The 24,425-nt window shown below is 33.9% G+C and overlaps 1 protein-coding gene across 1 annotated transcript in view; it reads left to right on the forward strand.

Moving 5' to 3' along the window:
- Positions 1 to 20,260, forward strand: part of LOC118884041 (kinetochore-associated protein NSL1 homolog) — a 160,722-nt gene extending 140,462 nt beyond the window's left edge. The window contains exon 2 of the mRNA XM_036831376.1: positions 19,712 to 20,260. Within this exon, the coding sequence (XP_036687271.1) occupies positions 19,712 to 20,260 (549 nt within the window). The remainder of the gene's footprint in view (positions 1 to 19,711) is intronic.
- Positions 20,261 to 24,425: the final 4,165 nt, after the last annotated feature.

A 24,425-nucleotide genomic window follows, 5' to 3' on the forward strand; every position in this document is an offset into this window, starting at 1 on the left:
ACACTGATGAAAAAAATTAAAGATGATACAAATTGATGGAGAGATATACCATATTCTTGGATTGGAAGAATCAACATTCTGAAAATGACTATACTACACAGAGCAATCTACAGATTCAATGCAATCCCTATCAAACTACCAATGACATTTTTCACAGAACTAGAACAAAAAAATTCACCAATTTGTATGGAAACACAAAATACCCCTAATAGCCAAAGCAATCTTAAGAAAGAAAAACAGAGCTGGATGAATCAGGCTCCCAGACTTCAGACTATACTACAAAGCTACAGTAATCAAGACTGTATGGTACTGGCACAAAAACAGAAATATAGATCAATGGAATAGGATAGAAAGTCCAGAGATAAACCCATGCACATATGGTCACCTTATCTTTGATAAAGGAGACAAGAATATACAATGGAGAAAATACATCCTCTTCAATAAGTGGTGCTGGGAAAACTGGACAGCTACATGTAAAGGAATGAAATTAGAATACTCCTTAACACCATACACAAAAATAAACCCAAAATGGATTAAAGACCTAAATGTAAGGCCAGACACTATCAAACTCTTAGAGGAAAACATAGGCAGAACACTCTATGACATAAGTCACAGCAAGATCCTTTTTGACCCACCTCCTAGAGAAATGGAAATAAAAACACAAATAAACAAATGGGACCTAATGAAACTTCAAAGCTTTTACACAGCAAAGGAAATCATAAACAAGAGGAAAAGACAACCCTCAGAATGGGAGAAGATATTTGCAAATGAAGCAACTGACAAAGGATTAATCTCCAAAATTTACAAGCAGTTTATGTAGCTCAATATCAAAAAAACAAACAACCCAATCCAGAAATGGGCAGAAGGTCTAAATAAATATTTCTCCAAAGAAGATATACAGATTGCCAACAAACACATGAAAGAATGCACAACATCATTAATCATTAGAGAAATGCAAATCAAAACTACAATGACATATCATCGCACACTGGTCAGAATGGCCATCATCAAAAAATCTAGAAACAATAAATGCTGGAGAGGGTGTGGAAAAAAGGGAACCCTCATACGCTGTTGGTGGGAATGTAAATTGATACAGCCACTATGGAGAATAGTATGGAGGTTCCTTAAAAAACCAGAAATAGAACTACCATACAACCCAGCCATCCCACCACTGGGCATATACCCTGAGAAAACCATAACTCAAAAAGAGTCATGTACCACAATGTTCATTGCAGCTCTATTTACAATATCCAGGACATGGAAATAACCTAAGTGTCCATCGACAGATGAATGGATAAAGAAGATATGGTCCATATATACAACGGAATATTACCCAGCCATAAAAAGGAAACAAAATTGAGTTATTTGTAGTGAGGTGGATGGACCTAGAGTCTGTCATACAGAGTGAAGTAAGTCAGAAAGAGAAAAACAAATACCGTATGGTAACACATATATATGGAATCTAAAAAAAAAAAAAAAAGATAAAAATAGTCATGAAGAACCTAGGGGAAGATGAGAATAAAGATGCAGACCTACTAGAGAATGGACTTGAGGACACGGGGATGGGGAAGGGTAAGTTGGGACAAAGTGAGAGAGTGGTAGTGTATATATGGACATATATACGCTACCAAATATGAAATAGATAGCTAGTGGGAAGCAGTCTCATAGCACAGGGAGATCAGCTCGGTGCTTTGTGACCAGCTAGAAGGGTGGGATAGGGAGGGTTTTTGTTTTTTTTTTAAAAGAAAAGAGAGTGAGTGGGGAAATCAGGTAAAGATAACAGATGAAATTATTGTATGAAAAGTATGTAATGTAAATAAAATAAGCTATTTTTTTAAAAAAAGAAATGAGGTATTTCATAAACCTCTGGGTTTAACAATTATCCTATGGCAACATTTTCTAATGAGGTTAACTCAATGTAATTATAGGAAATACTTTTTAGGAAATATTTGTTCAATGCTTACTATGTGCAAGGTGCCTTTTTTAATGCCTATAATATTGCATGGTACACAGCAGGTACTTAATAAGAATGTGTGGAATATATAATGAATGAATATGCTAAAATTGATGATACAGAGAAAACGTAAGTCAAATAGCTAAGGAAAGTATCTCTGCAGCAATTCATTGATTGATAAAAGTCATTCGGGAAGTGTTTATTGAGCTCTACCATTTGTCTTATAAGTGAAGGGAGTGTGTGGTGAACAAGATGGATTCCTTGCTCTCATAAAGTTTATGTGTTTAGTAGGAGGAAACAAAGAACTAATATAATTTTTTAAATGATAAGTGCCATTACTATAAACAACTTTAAGTTAATATTAGGAGATTGGGTAAGATAGTGACTGGTGTTATCACCTGTATGTTTGTATCTCCCCAAAATTCATATCTTGAAATCCTAACGCCCTGAAAAGTTGGTATTAAGAGTTGGGGCTTTAGGGAGGGGATTAAGTCCTGAAGGTAAAGCTGTTATGAATGAGATAACTGCTTTTTAAAAGAGACTCCAGAGGGATCCTGAGCCCCTTCTGCCCTGTGAGGACAAAATAAGAACTCTGTGACCTGGTAGAGGGCCTTCACCCCATTATATTGGCACCCTGACTTCCAACCTCCAAAACTGTGAGCATTAAATTTCTGTCTTTTTATAAACTACCCATTCTGTGGTATTTTATTAGAATAGCCTGAATGGACTAAGACAATTGGGTAGGGATATTAAATAGGCAGTGTCGGAGAAGGCCTAACTGAAAAGGTGACATTTGGTGAATAGAAAATTCAAGAAAAAGAAAAAAAGGAGTAAAATAGAAGTTGCCTTTTGGTAGCTGAGCGGGTAGTTTTGGTTAAAGTATCTCAGATGATCCTAGATATTCAAAGAAATAATAAACCTATAGGAGATTAAAGGGAAAGTTTGGGAGTGATAGATATCCATAAAAGTATATTAGGAGCAAATACGAGAAATATTCGCATTTTTTTGAAATGCAACTTTATTCCTCTTACCTTATGTGGTCTGGAGAAATAAGATTTAAATGTGAACATTCAGATTTTTATAAGTCAATTTATATTATATTTAACAAATAGCTTAGTAGTTGTTAAATTAGTATTAAATATGAATTATTGTTATTAAATATTGTCCTTACCTGCAATCTGTAATGCTGACCACTTCCTGCTAAAATAAGGAGGAGGGAAAATAGATATTATATTATTCTTATTTTATTTCCCAAGGGACTCTTTAGGACAAAGAGAAGAAATGAGAAGGAAAAGGCAAAGCGAAGGGTACAGATAAAATGCTGAATCATTTGATAGTAACAGAAACTGGAGAGGAAATCTGGGTATCAACTAGGAGCTAAAATGGAGTAAGGAGTGTAGAGAAGGGGCTATCAGGAGTTGTGGAGAGAAGTGCATTGTGAACCCTGCAATGAGGAGAACATTAGAAGAGTCACTGGAGCCAGAGGCCATTGATCAATCTGTCACCCTCAGTACTGGTGATCATTTTTGATTTGAGAGGTAAATTTGCACAGGCAGCTTTGTAGGATCTTTTTGAAACACAAGCATCGTCTCCTTAGTAAGATGTCTGAAATTCTTGCTCAGAGACAGTTCAGGGGCCAGTATCTGATACTAATTACCAGCACACGTAAAAAACAAATTTTACTGATTATATGGAATGTTAAAAATATCACTCCTCCCTCAGTGAACTATGGTGACAAATTCCTGCCCAAGGGGAATCAGAGTTCTTACAGCCCAGGCAGAGCTGTTTGCCGAGCTGTTTGGAGGTAGCTTGTACAACAAAACGTCTATCTGCCCTTTAACTGATTTAAGGCTGTGTGAGCATTCTATTTACTTAATATATGAGAAAAATGTGTAAAGGAAAACCTGTGTAAATTGAATTGGCGTTCAAACCAAGATGTAGTTGTCAGTTATAATAAGACTGTGAGTGCTATGTGACCTTAGCTTGCAGCAATGAGCAGATTTAACAGTGATTCTGGAAGAAGGAGGCAAAAAACAAATTACTATCTTTCACAAGTAACAGCTCATAATATTAACGCAGATCAAGAATAGCATAGGGAAAAGGTGCATTTTAACAAATATTGCACTACAATGATCTTTGTAGGCAGAGATGTTGATTGACAACTAAATAGCAAGCATGTTATATAGTTCATTGCCTTATTTCAGCATATATGGAAACAGAAAATGTGGCATTAAATTTGTTCAAAAAAAAGGAAAATAAAGGAGAAAATGCACCATTTAGAAAGCAATTGCTGGCAATCTGAAGTTTATCTTTTTTTTTTTCCTCATATTTTTTGTCTAAATCCCCCAAAAGAGATATTGCTAATCTTTCCAGCTCCTGGATAAATTGTCATTAGTTCCAATCCAAACATCAAATGAAGGACACCAAATTCTACTAGTCAGCAAGGCTACTGAGAAATTTAATGTAGTGTTGGCAGAGCTGAGAGTAAGTTGTCAAATTGAGCAAGAGAGACAGAACTTCATTAGCTTCTATGGAAATGTGATTTCAGTACAAAAAAGTCCCTGATTTAAATCATGGTGACCAGACACATCCAAAAGATCTCCTTCATGGAAAAGAAGAAGGTTGATTAAACAACATGGAAAAGAAGAAGGTTGATTAAACAATCTTAAATAACAGTTTATGTTTTACTTGAAAGTTGGGCATTCGGCCAGTAGATTTTAGAAAAAGAATTACATTCCTTATTGAGTTTTAAAAATAAAATTATTAAAGACTAAAATGTATATATTCAACAATAAAATTCAACATGAATAAGCTTCTTCTGTTTAAAAACTATGATCTTAAAAAGTGGATTGACTTGGTGGATGACATGAAAATTTAGGGATTGTATTACTCAGAATGATTCAATATTTCACAGGTGATAAAATAAAAAAATATGAGGTAGCATCAAATTTTATAAGCAACTTTGCTATTTTGAAAGTTATCTTTTACAAAATATTTCTCCATTAATTTTGGTATGCTTAGATGAAATTAGTTATATGATGTGGCCACATGTGTAGAAAGTTCAAGGAAGGATTTGGACATGTTACAATACTTTAAAAATTATCACCTTTCATTAAATTTATCACATTGCAGTACACTACCTGAATTGTTTGCAAGTAGATAAATCTATTTCACATCACTCTTTCAAAGAATTTATTTTTCCTTTGGGGAATTAAGGGGTCTACATAAGAGGTAAAATTGAAAGAATTAATAAGCAACACCAGAAAGATAAAACCATACTTATGTCCTACTTAGTATCTGATTAAGTGAACAATTCTTATTCCCTAAAAATACAATGCTATATTTTAGAGTTTAGATATTATAACTTATTTCAAATTGTAGAAATTCCAATGTTTGTTATGAAACAAAAATATTAAAAGTTAATTGTATGAATGAAAGCAAATGTTTTAAAAACCAAATATATGCTTTTGGAGGAATTTTCAGCATAGTCTACACAGAATGATATTGTTTTTAATATCAGTTCAATAAAATCTATACTTCAAAAAGTGATTGTTTCAAGAGTGTTAAATTTATATTTAAAATTGGAGTGCTTATCTGGGAAAGTTTTCATAGAATATGTATTTTAATGTCTTAAAAAGCTTTGATTGATGAATACTGGGAGGGAGTGAGTTTCCCTGATAGGTGTTACATATCTGTCTCAGACATTAGGCTTTCTCTTTATTATTTCAGAGTATGTTTCTGGAAAATTCTTTGACATTGTGTTGGTAATTTCAGCTTTCTTCAGAGATTTGATGATATGCCTACTAGTTGTCTTTCCATTCACAGTTCTGCCATAATTTTTCTTGTCACCATTAATTGAATGTGGTCTAGTAACAATTTATAGGCATTATTACATAGGCAATAATGTCACCATTGACTGCAACAGTCAAAAAATTGTAAATATAAGATAGGGTCACTACTTTGGGCTTCATTATTACAGAAGACTTCAAACCACTGGGAATAACACTTCAGTACATTAGTAAGAGACTTCTTCTACTATGGAGTAATTTGAATTCAAAAAAACTATTTCCTAAAAAATAATGACATTTCTAGGAACATTTTTTTTCAAATCGTATTTGTTTACTTCTCTTTTTTATTTCTATTTTACATTGTCTTATGTGAAAACACGTCATTTATTTCTCTCAAATAAATTTTATCTTTAAAAGCTGGCACCATCCCATCCCTGACCCCAGGCTTGATTATTAGGATCTTCTGCTAGCAAGAACAAGACAGTTAAAACCAAACAGAATGTACTGATTTTCCCTGACTATACTTTCTTGATACAGGTTTTTTCCACTATCGCAAAGTAGAGTGTTTCTATGAAACCTTTTGTAAGCCAAATGGCATAAAGAAGCAATTGCCATAGGACACGTTGCTAACAGATGCACAAAGTAAATCCAGATCAAGCACAGAAGCTCACAGAAGCACAGAAGTTCAAAGAGATCTTGATGCTGAGATACTGAGTGTAGTTTGCAGGGAAGGAGCTTGGTGGCACCCCTCTCTCTGCTCATGGTGCACTGCCTCTATAACTGCTCCCTGAAAAACAAATGCTGAATGCCATCTTCACTGTTCAATTTTTTCCATAAAAGTGAAAATCCTCTTTTGCTTCATTTCACTTATCTAAAACAGGTACTAATATAGAACTTTGGTAAAACAGCAAAGTGGTATAAAGCGAACTTTCTAAAAGCCAGGTATACCTGTACTCTAGAGCTGCTTGGGTTTGCTGAGTGGTCATATCAAGAAACTTTATAATTTAATGGTAGATAGATAAGTATACTTCCAAACTGAATGAGAGTGCAGTTTTTATTCCCTATTCATAATAGAATTGACTCACATTATTCTAAATTTTCAATTTAGAAAATACTTTTCTCACTTGATTCATACCAGTGTTACCAATCTTCTACCTCACTCTAACTTCAGGTAATATGCCAAGGGAAAAATTAAATATACAGTGATGAATCCGTATTAGGGATAATGTTGTTATGAGAAAAACTTGAGACAAAATTATCACTTTCTTTCTGGGTTCCTTTCTTTTATTGTCTTTTAATGCATCTGGTCTTGCATTTTGATTTCTGCCTTACGGTTAATTCTCTGTATTGGACAGTTACTTGGAACAAGAGTGAGCATTAAAAAACAAGATTCATGGTATTGTTTGTGAAGATGTACCTTTTGATCTGAACTAAGTTGAGAAGAGTAGGGAATAAAGGAGTCTGAATTTATGTATTAGCTAACAGGAGAGATATTGGGTGTTCCCTGTAGAACTCAAGCCAGGATTCAGCGCACATTTGACTGAAGTACTCTTGTGATAATCTCTCAGGAAGGAGAGCAAATTAGTTGGCAGTTGGATGGGCAGTTGAAGGCAAGGAAACTATAAGTGCTGGCAAAGCCCAGAGGATATGAATTCAGCATATGAAAAATCTAATATCTTCATATTTGGCAGTAGAGACTCCAAATCTGGATATTATTATCACTTTCAATTTAGAGGGGGAAAGTAGTATAGATATAATAACAGGAATTAGGGAATTAATGAATCTGGGACTTAAATTCAAATTTCTTTCCTATACAATGAGTTCAAGAAGGAGGAATGAAACACAGTTTTACACATACACACACACACAAACACACACACACACAAAATGAGAAGAGAGGTATTTTATAATGTTGAAAAATATTGATATGTTTTAAAAATAAATAGATCAAATATTGGTATGTTTTACTGTCTTATGAATATTTCAATGTAAAAATAAATTAGCTAAGGGAAAAGAGTGTAGTGACGGTTTTGATTTCAGTAGACATGGGTTTTGTTTTCAGTGCCTCCACAGGGATGGGCTAAAAATTATAACTAATATGTATAATTTGTAAATCAATACAATCTTATTATCTCATTACAGAATATTTATCAAGCCTTAGTCAGCTAATCACCATATAATGTGAATCCAAATGATAATTTTATAATAATCTTGTAATAGAAGGTAATAATATTTATTATTGAAGGTAAAGTGGTTCCCCACTCTTCATTCTTTTACATCTTTCTCATATATATTAAAAATGACAAATATTTCAGCCATATGCTTTCTTATCTTCTTAACTGAATCCAAGCCATACTCGTATGTAGTTTGATTTTTTTTATATTTTACTGTAGGTTCAGGGTAATTTCAAGTGAACCAACTACGAGAATATTCAATAGAATATTCCACGGGACTTCCCAGGTGGCACAGTGGTTAAGAATCTGCCTGCCAATGCAGGGGACAGGCCTTCAAGCCCTGGTCTGGGAAGATCCCACACGCTGCGGAGCAACTAAACCTGTGTGCCACAACTACTGAAGCTCATGTGCCTAGAGCCCCTGCTCCACAACAAGAGAAGCCACCACAATGAAATGCCCGCGCACCGCAATGAAGAGTAGCCCTCGCTCGCCACAACTAGAGAAAGCCCGCGCACAGCAGCGAAGACCCAATGCAGCCAAAAATAAATAAATAAAATTTAAAAGTATTCCCATTATCTATTGAGATTATTTTTATAGGGATTCTAGGCATTACACTCTGAAATAGAATTTCACATTTCTACATAACAACACTCCACTCACCCAGAACCCAAATAAATACAAATCACGTTTTTAATAAACAAAATTACTTGATGTCCAGGAGTAAACCTAATCTGTAAGAGTAGAAGCTAGTGAAAATGCCACTCTCAACTTTAACAAAAGGCCTGTACAAATTTCATAAAATGCCTGGTTTATCTATATGGTTTTATACATATATAATCATTGGGATATGTAGCCCAGGTATCTTCTCTACAGAAAATGGAAGGTCCTTGGGAAATTATTATAAAGGAATTTGTCATTCAATTGTTGCTTTATTCTACTTCATTTTGTTTTTTAAGATATTATTGTCACTCCCTGTGATGAGATTTTCTAGAGATAATAAGTTTAAAAGTAGTGATGTCATATGCATACATTTTCAAAATTAGAATAGTAACCTAGTTTCTAAAATGGACTAAGATTTTGAGTATAGCCATCCAGATATTAGGATTTACAGTTTATCTTTAAGTGCTCTCTCCCAAATATTTGATATAGTTAAATGAATCCTGGATTTGGTTGCAAGTGGTTTGTGTTTAAGACTTTGTTTTCCTATATACTCTCTTTGTGAACTTAAAAATATGAGGGCATCTTGTAGAATAACCAGCTCCACACCCACATCCACTAAATGGTGTTAAAATATTGCTGCCCTTGATAGCTTATAGGCTTATTTTTTAAATCAAGTGAAATGACATATATGAAAGCACTTGGTAAATGATAAAGTACTAAGCAGTGCAGTATATACTTTTTGTTATAACATTCTTTAATTTAAAATGCATACATTTTTCATTTTAAAAAAGATGATTTTAGCATGAATATATAAAAATTAGAGGTTTTAAAAATCAAATCCAAGCAATTAAAATTTCAAAAATGATCCCTAGGAAGCATAGATGATGTGCTTCTAGCATGATAATCTCCATGACAAGTAAAACAGCAAGTCATTGTGTAAAATTACAGACTATCTGCTTTTGCAGTAATCTTCATTAAGGCTTCAAAGAAAAATGATAATGTCAAGGTCGTGGGTGGCTCTAGGACATTGACTGCTATCCAAACCATTCTTGCAAATATTAGTAAACTAAGGACAGCAGACTGCTGCAAGCTATTTTTCAGCCAGAAGGTTTAGATTTGTCTCCTAGATGGGTCTGACGTGTTATAGATTTCCAGTGGGTTGAGGTTTTCCCAGTTACAGGGTGACTTTCTATGAGTTGCTGCTTTCTGAGGGTCAAGAATGGCCCCTAGTGGGGGACTGAAATTCAATATTTTGCATATAAGTGCAATAAGAATTCCTCCATAAGAAGTTCTTAGTTGAAGTCCCTCCATTGTAACTGCTTAATACATGGGACCATGTAATACATGGGACCACTGCTGCTTCAAGATTCTTGTAATAACAGTTGATGACATTTTGGTAGTGGTTGCCATGTGCCAAGCCCTGGTCTAAGCATGTTACTCATATTAACGTTTCTAATTCTCATAGCAATCATATGAAGTAACTATCATTATCATCTCAATAACAAGTGAGGAGACTGAGACACAGAAACATTAATTAATTCATCCAAGTTCTCACAGGTAGCAAGTGATGGAGCAGGGAATCAAACACAAGCCCATTGTCTAATTCTGGAAACTGATCCCAAGACTTCTATCCCATACTGCTGTACCAAACCTATAAGTTTTAAATTGCAACAAAAAAGGGAATAGTACAACTTAAAAATTCCACTTTAATATGTCTTTTTTTCCACCTTTTTTTTTCTGAAATGACAGGAAGAAGAATCATATTAAATACTTTCCACCCATACATAGTTGTCCATTTTCAAATACATATAATCTAGAAAAACTGGACCATCTCTTATTCTTCCACATAGAGCCAAAGATGGGTACGTACAGGGTGAGACTCCAGAGAATCTCCTTTTTATAATCATGGGGAAAGGATCCGAGCTTATTTCCTTTTCCCATCCTCTATCCTTCATACTCTATAGAAAGAAAATGAGAGGAAATATTTATAATTAAGTAAAACTGGTAAGATACACTTACCAGTTCAATTCAGCTTTAACAGTGAATTTTACTTGTTTCTCTAAAGATATCAACATTATCTATTTAAATAACACCAAAGTGCATCTGCTATTTAGCTTTGTTTGAGCTTTTCCCTATCACTGAGATTTAGGGAATACCACTTAAGAGAAGAAAAGCAATTTTAAGGTTATCATATAAGTGACAAAGACTATGGTCTGACAAGATATGCTCAAGAGACCAAAGACAGCTGTAGAATTCCTTTTGGATCTCTCACCCATAATTTCACAAAGCTTGGTATAATTAACACACTTCATGTGATTTAAGTAACATTTGTTGCTTCTCTATCAGAATGCAAATTTGAGAGTGATATGGATCTGCACAGGAGACAGGAACAACTGTTCTCGAGGTAATAACTTGTGCACTACTTCCCAACATAGAAAGAGGTGACAGATACAGCATCACTCAGGTTTTATTAGGGAGTTAACATATGTTTTATTGCAGCTGCAAGTGCTAAAACCAGATATGTCATAAAATCAACTAAAATTAAATGGTTTCTTGTCATTTTGGAATTCTTAGTTTCCATGTTCTTAAAAGCTATATTGAATAATAGGACCTGCTGTTGTCAGATGAGCGACCATGTATGGGTAAATGGAAATACAATCTACCAAACAATGAAAAAAAATTTCACTGGGTCAGCATCCACTGTTTAGACAGGAAGAAAATTTCTCAACAATAGGAAGTAATTACTGGTTGGAGTGTGTGTGTGTGTGTGTGTGTGTGTGTGTGTGTGTACACATTAAACAGTGATACTACAGTCAAGCTTTCTAATCCTGGGACTCATTCTCTTCTATAATAGGTGGAGCATTTGATAAAAGAATCTTTTACAGAAATAGTTTATTCCCCTGTCCTATATTTATGTAAAATGAAAGAAACAGGACCCAAACCCTTTACTATATAGAGATGAGGTAGTCTGATTTGTTTTTTTCTAATTTTGAAATTTGCCTGTAAAAAATCAGTCTAATAGAATACAGACATAGAAAATGAGGCAAACAATCCATTATATGGTAGATCTTTTGAAGTGACACTTTAATATGGAAACAAATTTCAAGGTTATGTATGTAATACTTCACTTAACAAAAAATTGAATGCAAATGAATAAATGTATAAATGCACTTTCTTATATATGTGTAATGCATTTGTACATGTATACACTTATAATATGTATAATGAAGAAAGGAATACTGGACATACTATCTAATGTTTCAAGTTTATGTGTGTGTATGTATATTATGTATACACATATACATAATATATATTTCTTAGCTGCATTATCTATAGTAGTTCCACTGATCACATTGCTCTCTCATCTAAGACAAGAATAAAGAAATATATAAATTCAGAAACATGCTATTGTACAATTCAAGCTTTCCTTAATGTGTTCAGCTTTGGCAGGACCCTCATCCAAAAGAATGCTCCTATGCTTTTATACGCATAAAACTGTATTGAAAGCTCATTTATCCCATATGTCTCTTATTTTTATTTAACCACAGACAAATTATTTTAAGCTTTCAAGATCATTTTGGGGTACTACAGCAGTACTTCTTTATATCAATAGTGGATTTCAAAAATACTCTATGAGAAATGTAGTGGCTAAGCTAGCATGAACGGCTTACTGAATAAAATCAAAGTCTCATTATCATACCACATGAAAAGGAGCTATGAGCTCCTAAGTAGAAATGGTGCTTTTAAATTCTAAACTTACTCTATAGACCATATATCAAAGCTTATTGAAAAGGAGAAATCTACTAGAAAGAATAAGGAATGAAGTCTATGTAGAAGTTAAGTTTCTTGTAAGTTGTCAAAGGGAAGTATGCCACTACTGAAGTAAGTGGAGTAGAAAAAGGCAAAGGTAACGCATATAGTTCTACTCAGACTGCAGATGCATGGAGAGAAGTTTCAACCAGAACGTCAATCCATGCACTGCTTCCTTCTTCGAGAATATCTTGCTAAACAACATGATAGGAAAGTCCTGTGAACTTGGTGAACTAAGTGACTTAGTTGATTTATATTTTGCTACAAGCTCCTTAACGGCTCCTAGACTGGAAACAAAATCTGAGATGAGTAGACGAGCCACAAACATACTTGGACTAGCCCTCCAAAGAATTTCAAGATTCAAGTTATTAAATTATAACACAGAAATATTTCATGTGCTTATACAATGTAATTATGTAACTAAATAGAATATTAGAATTTTAGGGTACAAATATTTTTGTGTTTATTTGATAAATCGTATTCTTTAAGTAAAACTTTTAAGTAATAATTATTTATTTGCAATGTATATTTCTCTTATCGGGAGGTAAATGGTCACCTCATCTAATCTTGAATTAGAATTTTTTCAAATGAACTCATTACATTGTCAAATGACAAAAATATTACAATTTAGCAATGAGTTTGGTGTCCTTTAATTTAAGGGAAAATAATCCATGGATTGGGGGAGTATGGTGCCTCACAAACAGAGGAGCAGATTTCCCTAAGGATTTTGGGCAAGAGCAAGTTTTATAGAGCATTCGAAGCAGCAGTGTAGAAACAAGGCATGATTGACTAGAAGTTTGAGGATTTCCTGGTAAAGTTAGCAAGTCCTGTTTTCTAGGGAAAGGTGAGCTAGTTAGAGCTGAGTTGAAGGATTGTGATTGGTGTATGTTAGTTCTCCTAGACAGTGAGACATTTCTCCTGAATGCAGGTTGATTTAGGATTAGATTTGTGGTGTGGGTGGGACCACTGGGGCAGGCTTCATTTTGTGGGTCCCACTATAGGAATTTCTTTATCAACATATACAAAATATATATAGCAAAAGCTGAACTCAGGAATAGTTTTTCTAAGATAATATGAAATGTATTCCTCCTATCATCTTTTCAGCCAGAATTTGCTTTATATATGTATTCTAGCTATTAATATTAGGTCATTCCATATTAAATCACACAATGCCAAGCACTTTAGTGATGATAATTCTCAGCAATCTATTTTAATTTTTACACATTTACTAAATCACAACTAAATTTTAAGTGTTTATATTTTATAACCCTCTGAAAATCATTCCTGAAACACTTACTAGATGTGTTATGATTTGCACAGTTTTAAGGTTCCCAGACACTTGCCTCCAGGTCACCAATATTTTTCAGAAGGCTGTGGTTGGTTCTGTGGTACAAAGCCGTCTTTCTTCTACAAACTTCATTTCAAAAATCAGAGAAAGAAAATTAAGTCTTTGTTTTTATTTGTAACAATCCACAGATTACCTTCAGATTTATCTAATAATACATAAGGTAGATCATTTTTTCAGACAATATGGCTTTAAGTTGAGTAGGATTTACTCCTAATTTATCCATTATTTAAATATCAAATGAAAGATTTACTATTTTATCTAACATAATATCTGTTCTGCAATATTTCACAAAGAAATTATGTTGTTTATCTCCAGATTAATATGGGTTAGATCTTGGCTCAAGTCTTGAAGTTTCCAATTTACAAGAAATCATAACACAAATTTCAGTTACATATGCATATTTAAGAATTTAGCCCAGATGGTCTGAAAAGTTACTAATAGTGCATGCATTGGCCCTTCCAGTTTCAATTTTGAGATGTCTTGTGGTCATACTACCTTTATGTCATCTGGCTGAGGAACTCTTTTAAAAAGAGTTACAGGCTGCAGATTAAATTTATGGAGATTATGTTGCTATTTTTTTGATAGATTAAATGTTTCATGTTTATGAGACCTTGTAAATAATTTTGGAAAGTAAATAAAACTCATTGTAACAGGGTCTCATGTTCATCCTAATGTATATTTTTCCCAGAGTTTAGGCATGTCTAGGCAAGTATGAGGATTAGTGGCATGTCTTCCTGCCCTACCCCCATCCTCATTATTTTTACATATGGGAATAAAGGGGGTCTTGAGAGCTAAATCATTTAGAGAAGACTGCAGGAGCATAAGTGTAGTTAAAAAATGTGTCTAACTTGGAAAGAAGTGTTAATTCTCAGGGCATCACAGTGCCTAGCACTCAGTGACTGACAGTGTTTCAATCTCCTAAAGTCATGAATTAATCTTAAATTGAGAAACCTGGGGAATTCCCTGGCAGTCTGGTAGTTAGGACTCTGAGCTTTCAATGCCGAGGGCCCAGGTTCAATCCCTGGTTGGGGATCTAAGATCCCACAAGCTGTGCAGCGCAGCCAAAAAAAAAACCTGAGAAGCCTGTAATAAAAGAGCAAGAAAACAATTCTTTGTTTTTACATGCCATTGCACAATCTATGCAACTTTGAGAGAGCAAAATGATGTTAGTATTTCTGACAATTTCTGCAGCATTGAAGGTTAGTGTTTTCAACATCAGTATCATCAGAAAACAGCACCCAGTATAACTATTAGCTTCTTTGGCATGTCCAACACTGTTGACAAAGATATTAGTAGTCTTCATCAGGACTGATAACTTCAGTGGGCACCAGCTATTGACTTGCTGCTGTTGACATTGTCATCAATGGAAGACAGGAAGAGTGAAGAATGAGAATAATGAGAGTTTTCAAAATTACATAGGATAGACTGTGAGAAAGACATACTTCTGATTTCTACTGTGACTTGGCCTTACCATTTTACAACTCTCACTCCTTCCCCTTCCAGCCTGGTAAATAAGTGATACATTATTAAACAGTGGTAGAAACAGCATACAGAATTGAAAATGTTATTCTTTGCTGCGTTATTTTGATTCAACCTATCTTTTATTGACTCAAATCTAGTTATATGAATATTATAACTCTAAAACATAAATAATATGTATAGTATAATTTTTTGCTATTATCACAATAAAAATAATTATAAATATTGTGAATGTTTATACAGTACAATTATGCAAATTTTAAGGACATCTTTCCATAATGGGACATTTCTTCAAATATTCCTAAAATATATCTGATGCATCATAGCCAAAATGGGAAGTCTCAAGATAGGAATGAAGTTAAACAAAAAAATGCTGCCCCCCCCCAAAAAAATGCTCCCTGTGTCTCTTGAGAAGTGTACAAACACTCAATAAACATTAATAAGTGAGTACAACCTACAGTCTTACCTAAAAAATAAAAATTTTTGATTTAAAAATATTTATTTATTTTTCTTGGCCTCGCCATGCCATACAACTTGTGGGATCTTAGTTCCTGAACAGAGATCAAACCTGGGCCCTCAGCAATAAAAGTGTGGAGTCCTAACCACTGGTCTGCCAGGGAGTTCCGCCCAAAATACTAATTTAATAGCAAATTCATTTAGTATTTGGTACATATGTACATAGTACACATTTAATAATCTTTGTTAAACATATCCTACTAATGCTTATGATATAGATGTTCCTGTCAGAAAAGAGCATAACTCACAATTTTGGTTTTCATTTATTTGTATCAAAAATTATTTTGACTTCTCTGTAAATTTGAATGGCAAATCTTCTGAGATAACAACATGTAGGAACAGAAACATTGTTCCATGTGCGGAGATGTGACAATTTCTGTAGTTTCCTTTCTTTGTACTCATCCCTCCCCATACGCTAATTTTTTTTAACATCTTTATTGGAGTATAATTGGTTTACAATGGTGTGTTAGTTTCTGCTTTATAACAAAGTGAATCAGCTATACATATGCATATATCCCCATATCTCCTCCCTCTTGTGTCTCTCTCCCACCCTCCCTATCCCACCCCTCTAGGTGGTCACAAAGCACCGAGCTAATCTCCCTGTGCTATGAGGTTGCTTCCCACTAGCTATCTATTTTACGTTTGGTAGTGTATATATGTCCATGCCACTCTCTCACTTTGTCACAGCTTACCTTTCCCCCTCCCCATATCCTCAAGTCCATTCTCTAGTAGGTCTGTGTCTTTATCCCCATCTTGCCACTAGGCTCTTCATTAACTTTTTTTTTTTCCTTAGATTCCATATATATGTGTTAGCATACGGTATTTGTTTTTCTCTTTCTACTTACTTCACTCTGTATGACAGACTCTAGGTCCATCCACCTCACTACAAATAACTCAATTTCATTTCTTTTTATGGCTGAGTAATACTCCATTGTATATATGTGCCACATCTTCTTTATCCATTCATCTGTCGATGGACACTTAGGCTGCTTCCATGTCCTGGTTATTGTAAATAGAACTGCAATGAACATTGTGGTACATGACTTCTTTTGAATTATGGTTTTCTCAGGGTATATGTCCAGTAGTGGGATTGCTGGGTCGCCCATACACTTATGATTTCTAACATTCATAACTATCCTCCCATTAGAACTACCTCTCTCAAAACTCAATAACTACAGACCAACTGCACTTTAATTACAAGAAAAAATATCTTTGAATTCTACTAAGCACACGATTTATTCAGAAATCCTTAATCAGAATTTCAGGACTCAAGACATTTAAATTAATTTATTCTTTAAAGATGAAAACAGATTGCCCATCAGGAAAGGAAAACTTTAAAGGCACTTTCTACAAGAAGCTTAAAGAACTCACCAGACATTGCTGAAGCCTTGGGGTAAGGAGAAAAAAAAAAATCTTTTTGATAAATTAAGTATATGTGATTCAAATACAGCATAATTTTATTCACATTACATTTTATTACATAAATTTTTAAATTTGGAGATTTGCTGTACCCAGAATGATTGATGAATTATATCTGCTGATTATTCAATCTTGCAGTGATAAAAAACATATGCTTCTCTTTGCTTTGGTTTCTCAATCTTTCATCTAAGCATCTATATGATACCCATGTAGTTGTATTTAATTTTTGAACTGCATAGTCAAAAATCAAATTATATTTCCCTTTAATTTTTCTCTTTGATTCATGATTCCTTCTGAGAAATGGGCTCACCAAAAAGATAATCATAAGATATACTTATCTAAGTACTTGATAATTTGGTAGTGATTTACATTCAATTCCAAAGCACATTAATGAGTAATGTCTCTCATTCTTTCTACTCATACAGAATATATTATCATTATAATCCACTAGTCATTTTGAACTCTACTCTTAGTTATATCACCTTTCTCACTGAAAACATTTTGTTCATAATATATTTCCAGCTGTTTTAGTTCCCCAAATTCAAGTTCCTTTCAAAAATCCCCTAACTATATCTAGTTCAACTGCAGGGACCTTGTATGCTTCCTAATACAGTGTCTTGAGTATGTTAAGTGCTTAACAGTGCATACTTTAGAGATATATTAATATAATCCCAAACAGATGGTCTAATGATAAAAATTATATATTTTCTCAAGGTGATGTAATAAAAATGATCTCTGTTACAAATGAGTAAAATGAAGGATCACTTATAATAATAACTCTTTAAAGGATATTATCAAGGAACAATTTTTTTTTTTTTTTAATTACAAATGGAGACTTTGAAGAACATTAAGGTTTGAATACATTTGCTTCAAGCAAGTGTGCTGTGGATATTACTTATATGTCTTTACTTCCCAGCAAAAGAGAGGAGACTACACTGTTTACCCTGAAGAACACTTTACAAGCCACAACAATCTTGAAGGCAACCCTTTTTTAACTATTCAATAATTATTTGTTTGAACCGCTTTAAAAATATTGTTACTTATTAGAATTTTTGCATGATTTTCCACTCAAATTTGCATATAACATACATGTCTAAGCATGAAAATCTTTATCTTAGATCAAGCAAAGCTACAAAATAGATAAAAATCAATAGCATAATATATTTTTAAATGGTCAATTTAACTTTATCAAAATTAACAATTTCTGTTCTACAAAAGACACTGTTGAAAGAATGAAAGACAAGCCATAGACTTGAGAAAATATTTCCAATACATATATATGTTAAATAAGTTGTATCTAGAATAAAAAATAGATTTTGAAACTCAATAATAATAAAACATCAACCCAACTTTAAAAACAGTTAAAGATTTGAATAAACCCTTCATCAAAGAAAATACACAAATGACTGAGAAACACATGAAAAGATGACATCTTTAGTAAGTAGGGAAAATGCAAATTAAAACTATGATGAGATGCTATTATATACCTATGGATTGGCTAAAATTTAAAAATATTTATTATGCCAAGTTCTTTCAAGATCAGAGGAACCATAACTCTCATCCATTGCTCATGGGATTACAATATGTTAAGGTCACTTTGAAAAATATTTTTGCAGTTGCTTGCAAAGTTAAACATATGCTTATTAAATGACCCAGTAATCTCAACCTAAGAGTAATGAAGATTTGTGGTTTTGCAAAAAAACTGTACACAAATGTTTGCAGCAGCTTTTTAATAATCTTCCCACTGAAGACAACCTAACTGACATTCAGTGGTGAATAGATGAACAAGCTCTGGCCCATACAATGAAATACTACCCAGCACTAAAAAAGGAGTAAACTAGTGACATGCAACAGGCAAATCTCAAATGTGTTATGCTTAGTAAAAAGCCATATTCAAAGAGCAGAATCATGTGCTATATGATTCCTTTTATATACACTTCTGGACAAGGTATGGTACGGGGACAGAAAAAATCTGCAAACAGTTGTTTATAGCAGCTTTATTTATAATTGCCAAAACTTGGAAGCAACTAAAATGTTCTTCAGTAGGTGAATGGAGAAATAAACTGTGGTACACCCAGACAATGGAATATTATTCAGCACTAAAAATAAATGAGCTATCAAGCCATGGAAAGACATGGAGGGATCTTAAATGTATATTATGAGTGAAAGAAGTCAATCTGAAAAGACTACATGGTGTAAGATTCCAACTATATAATATTCTGGAAAAAGCAAAACTATGGAGACATTAAAAAAAGATCAATAGTGCCAGGGTGGCATAAGGGGGAAAGATGAATAGGCAGAGTACAGAAGATTTTTAAGACAGTGAATATGCTCTGTAGTGGTGGATACATGTACGTTTGTCCAAACCCATAAAATGTACAACACCAAGAGCAAACTTAATGATTTGCCACTGTAGGTTCATCCTTGGTAACAAATATACCATTCTAGTGAGTGATGTTGATAATGGAGGAGGCTATGCATGTGTTGGGGCAGGGAGTATATGGGAAATCTCCGTACCTAAAACTGCTCTCAATTTTTTTGAAATAAAAAAAGAGACAAATAGGAGTCGGTGGCCCTTTCTTCTCCGCGGGACGTGGAGAGTGTGGCCGGGACAGACGATGGGGCCTCCGTCCTTGCCACCTCCGGAAAAGACTTCCGAGTGCATTGCACCTCGAAGCGGGCCTTGACAGAAATGCTAGAACTTTGCGGCCGCTTAGTGCAAAAGCTGGGGGACGTGCTGCCAGAGGAGATTCAGGAGCCCGTGTTGCGAGATGTGCAGTGGACTTTTGAATCAGCTGTGCAAGAGAATGTCAGCATTAATGGGCAAGCATGGCAAGAAGCTTCAGACAATTACTTTATGGATTCTGATATCAAAGTCCTTGAAGACCAGTTTGATGAAATCATAGTCGATATAGCCACAAAACGTAAGCAGTATCCCAGAAAGATCCTTGAACATGTCATCAAAATCATAAAAGCAAAACAAGAAATTTTGAAGCAGTACCACCCTGTTGTACATTCATTGGACCTAAAATATGACCTTGATCCAACTAAAGACTGCCCCCAGAGAATATGGTATCCATTGCGGCCAAAGAGAATCAGTCTTCACATATAAACTCTTTGTTCATCTTGGAAGTTGAGATTAGTCACTATCAACATTTAGATTACAGCTTAATGCCTGGACGGGACTTCATTTAAAACAACAGATACGTAGTGATTCTTTTATACAAATATACTAGCTCTATGCTGGGGTATGATATATTGTATTTCTTTCCTCACCTTTGCATTGATAGTCAATGAAAAGCATATTGTTTGAAAGTTGACACAAAGCCCGTCAATGGTCATTAAGAGTGCAAACTTTTACTGTCGTTGAATACCATCAACACTTGGCTGCCTTACAGCTTTTATGGAATTTCAGAAGTAACGTATTCCATTGGGTTTCCTGGATATACATCTTTCTCTAAAAAAGAAAAAAAAGAGCTCTGTAACTGTTGTCGTTATTTAAGGGCTGAAAGTCATGCCCTCCCCAAAGCAGTTTGATTTATCAAATTAACGTACAGATGGCAAGACTGACTCTGACTTTGTTACTCTAAATTCCGCTAATTTGGATTTGTTGGATTAATTTTAGGATTTTTTGGTTTTGTTTTGTAAGACAAAGACAATGATTATTTGTGTAAGAATTTCTCTTAGAAATAAAAATTGGCATGTAGGCAATGTTTCTAACCCACGCTTTTGTTTTCCGTAGATCTCTTAACCTTTAAACATAATTTGACTTGGAACTAATAGTTTCTTTTCAGGATTTCTCACTATTTCTTTGTAAATGACCCCAGTTCAAAAATATATATCAGATTAATACATTAAATTGTCATTGTGGAACAAATATAGATACAATCATACTGAACTATTTTACATTTAAGAATGTTTATATATCAAGTATATAATCATTGGTAGAAGTCTGAGAAAGCTATATTGCCTATACTTCTAACATTTAACTACAGTTTCTTATTTCTTATTGTGTCTCTTACATTAATACAAGGTAGGCAGGGTCATCTAATTTGCCAGCTGTTTCCCTATTAATGACTCAATACCTTCATTCTTTTGCAGAGGACTTTACTAATCATGAGGCTGGAAAATCTGTACTTCTCTTGTTCATTGTGTCTTAATAATCATAAAGATCTAAATGTGACAGAAAATCTGTCACAGTGCAGAAAACTTACAAAGCTACTTTGTCACATTCTGTATTTGAATATTACAACTTGAGATCTGTATATTTGTACACAGTAGTGTGTTTTTTTATTAAAATAATGTACAAAGAAAAAAAAAGAGACAAACACAAGAAGTAGATAAATATAATGTAAAAATTGCTGCAGCTTAAGTGTATGTACAATGCAGTGAGAGCAGAAAGTAATTCTAAATATATCTGATATCAAAGAAGTACTCTCAAGCCTACAGTAAAATTCCAAAGTATCCTCTGATGCAGACAACTCCAAAGAATGTTACAAATATTAATAGTTCCAGTTGTTATTTCTTTTTTGGGGAGGAGGGGACGGAGGGTGAAGTAAAAAAGTATACCCTTATTGCTTTCCCAGGCAAAGAGGGCCACAGCAGGGTAATGCCCTCAAAACTGTGTGTTTCTTGATCAAATCTTGGTAAACTACTTATCCTTTATCCCAGATTATTGGACCACTTACAGATGAGATCCTACAAGAAAGCAACTATTTTAACATTCTTTAATCCACTATTACCTATAAGTAATTGTCCATGGAGTCCTTACAAATTTTATGTCTGGTAGTAAACTAACACCAAGAAATGAATGTTAATCACTTCCATTTTAGGGACATAAATATTATCCTTTGCTGTTTATTTACAAAAAAATTTTGAATTATGGTTAGTAGAATGTTCTCATTTTGGACATCTCTGCTTTGAATACTTTTAATTACTACTTCAAAAAATTTTAATATAATATGAAAATGTTATGTTTAATCAATTCAATTAATTGAAAAACTTACTGGGTAACTGCTATATGATAGGTCTGTGTTAAATGCTGAGAAGACACTAATATACAATAGAGGCTCATTTGAGGAGACAGCAAAGCTAGCATGAAATACAAACCCTGGTGTTACTGTTGCATCAAAGGCAGGTGCCAGATGCTATGGAATTTGTAGGAAAGAAACTGAATGAAGTCATAAATAAAGGGGCATGTCAGAGAAGAAAACCATAAAGGAATTTTTAAAATATTCCAGACTACTTTATTTCTGAACTCTACCTTGCTGGAAGAACTTTGGTTTTTTTCTGATGAATCCCACTCTTGATTATTGCTTTGCTATTAGATAAATCATTACATTGTCCTTCAGGTAGATCAAATGCATTATCCTCTATACTCTTTTCTGACCCACGTTCCTGATTTCTTCCTGTACACTGAATAGGTAGATCTTGCATTCTTCATAAGGTTTCTTTTCCACTTATCTGCTATAATTATACCCTCAAGAATAATTGGTCTTTTCAAAAAGTTTGGATAATTCAATCATCACAGATCCAATGGACAAAGTATACAATGATCGGTACTGCAAATTTCAATGTTCTATCAAAAGTATTAAAATTAAGTTCTAAATACATTTTTGTGTAAATTTAGTTTCCCCTGGGACAAGCCTGTCTCCAAACTGTAGACATGCACAGTGCTATGCTTTGTGGCTAGAATATGGGTGTACTTTCAAACACCTCTTTTGGTTCAGGTCTGATAAAATATATATCTGACACATACTTTTTATTTAGGGCTAAGGGTGAGGACAATGATTTCAAATTAAAGTGATTTTACTTTGTTATTTTCTTTTCTTCCTTTTGGTTTTCTCACCTATGCCACTTATTCTAATGAGATTTAATTTTGAAACTGGAAACCTAACTCTCTGTTTGTAGACTTAGCTTAATTTATTTGACCTATTTGGCTGCCTTGTTTTCAGTTTTAGTTTCCTAGGTAGACATGTGAAAGACACCTAGGACTGCTGTTCAACCTTAAACCCGCCACCTGATTTCCTGAAATAATCATACCTACTGTTTTAGTGTCCTGGTGACAATGGGACAGAGTTTCCCATTTCTAGACTGCTATTCATAGAATTATAGGATCATAAAAGCCTTCATAGGTTATCTGTTTTCTTAGCTTGCTAGAGAGTTTTCTTCTTCCTCAAACATTTCAGGAAAAGAGAGCAACAGAACTCAGCCTTGAATCAATTCTGGACCACATAATCATAAAAGTCAATTGCCCTTTCTTCACCGTGATATATGGAGGGTATAGCACAGCATCCAGGTGCTAAAATAAAGTGTCAATATATATACAAAAGCTGAAAAACTTTGCAAGAATTTAATGGTATAGAATCTATAAGTAGCACCATGTGAAAAATAGTTGGATAGTCAGTTGGCTAAATACATTTTCTGGAAAATGTCACACTAGGTCAAATAAGTTGGATTATCTAAAATAACTAAGAATGAGACATCTATTTGTCTAATATTTAATGAACATATAGCCTAGAGCTTTTTTTAGTCTCTCTTTTTTGTTATTGAGTAGCTCTTGTGACTAAATCATGTTTAAAGAGCAGAAAATAAATCATAGAAATCTAAAGCTGAGAAGAACATTGGGGTAGAATTATTCATGTCTGTTCTACTAACATAATAAAACTAAGACCTAAAATTCTTAGACACTTGAACCACATTCACTTGTAGCTGATGAGCAACACCAAGACTCAAACATCACAAGGTAGCATGATATAGTTCAAAGAATGACCTGATGTCAGGGCAAGTAAATAAGATGGTTCCAAGCTCATGACAAATCTGTCCCTTAATTTGTTATCAAAAAAAAGTAGTAAAAGGAAATAATTCATCCATGAGTCCTGGCTTGTTATTGACTCTGTTTGGTCAATCAGAATAACTTCTAACTGATTCACATTCTTTATGGTTAGTCAGAAGGGGTTGTGGCTTCTAATCAAATCAGCAGGTCTGGAGACCATAGATGGATGAAAAATGAAGACAGTCAGGTGAGTATTTGGATTAGTTTCTCAACAGGGACCTTAGAGTGGATCTTCATGAATATGAGTACAGAATAGCCAAATCTTGAAACTAACAAATTGCACTCAGTTATTAAATATGGAGAAATCTGTTCATTTTTATTTTTCACAACTTGGTAAATGGATTACAACATATTGATCTTGTTATGTTTCTATGGATATCATGGATTCTTATTTAGATCATCTATTTTTTAGAGGTTAGAATCAGAGGTTTTCTTGCCATCT

Source organism: Balaenoptera musculus, chromosome 18 (genome assembly GCF_009873245.2).
Source record: "Balaenoptera musculus isolate JJ_BM4_2016_0621 chromosome 18, mBalMus1.pri.v3, whole genome shotgun sequence".
In the NCBI taxonomy this organism is placed as follows: Eukaryota; Metazoa; Chordata; class Mammalia; order Artiodactyla; family Balaenopteridae; genus Balaenoptera; species Balaenoptera musculus.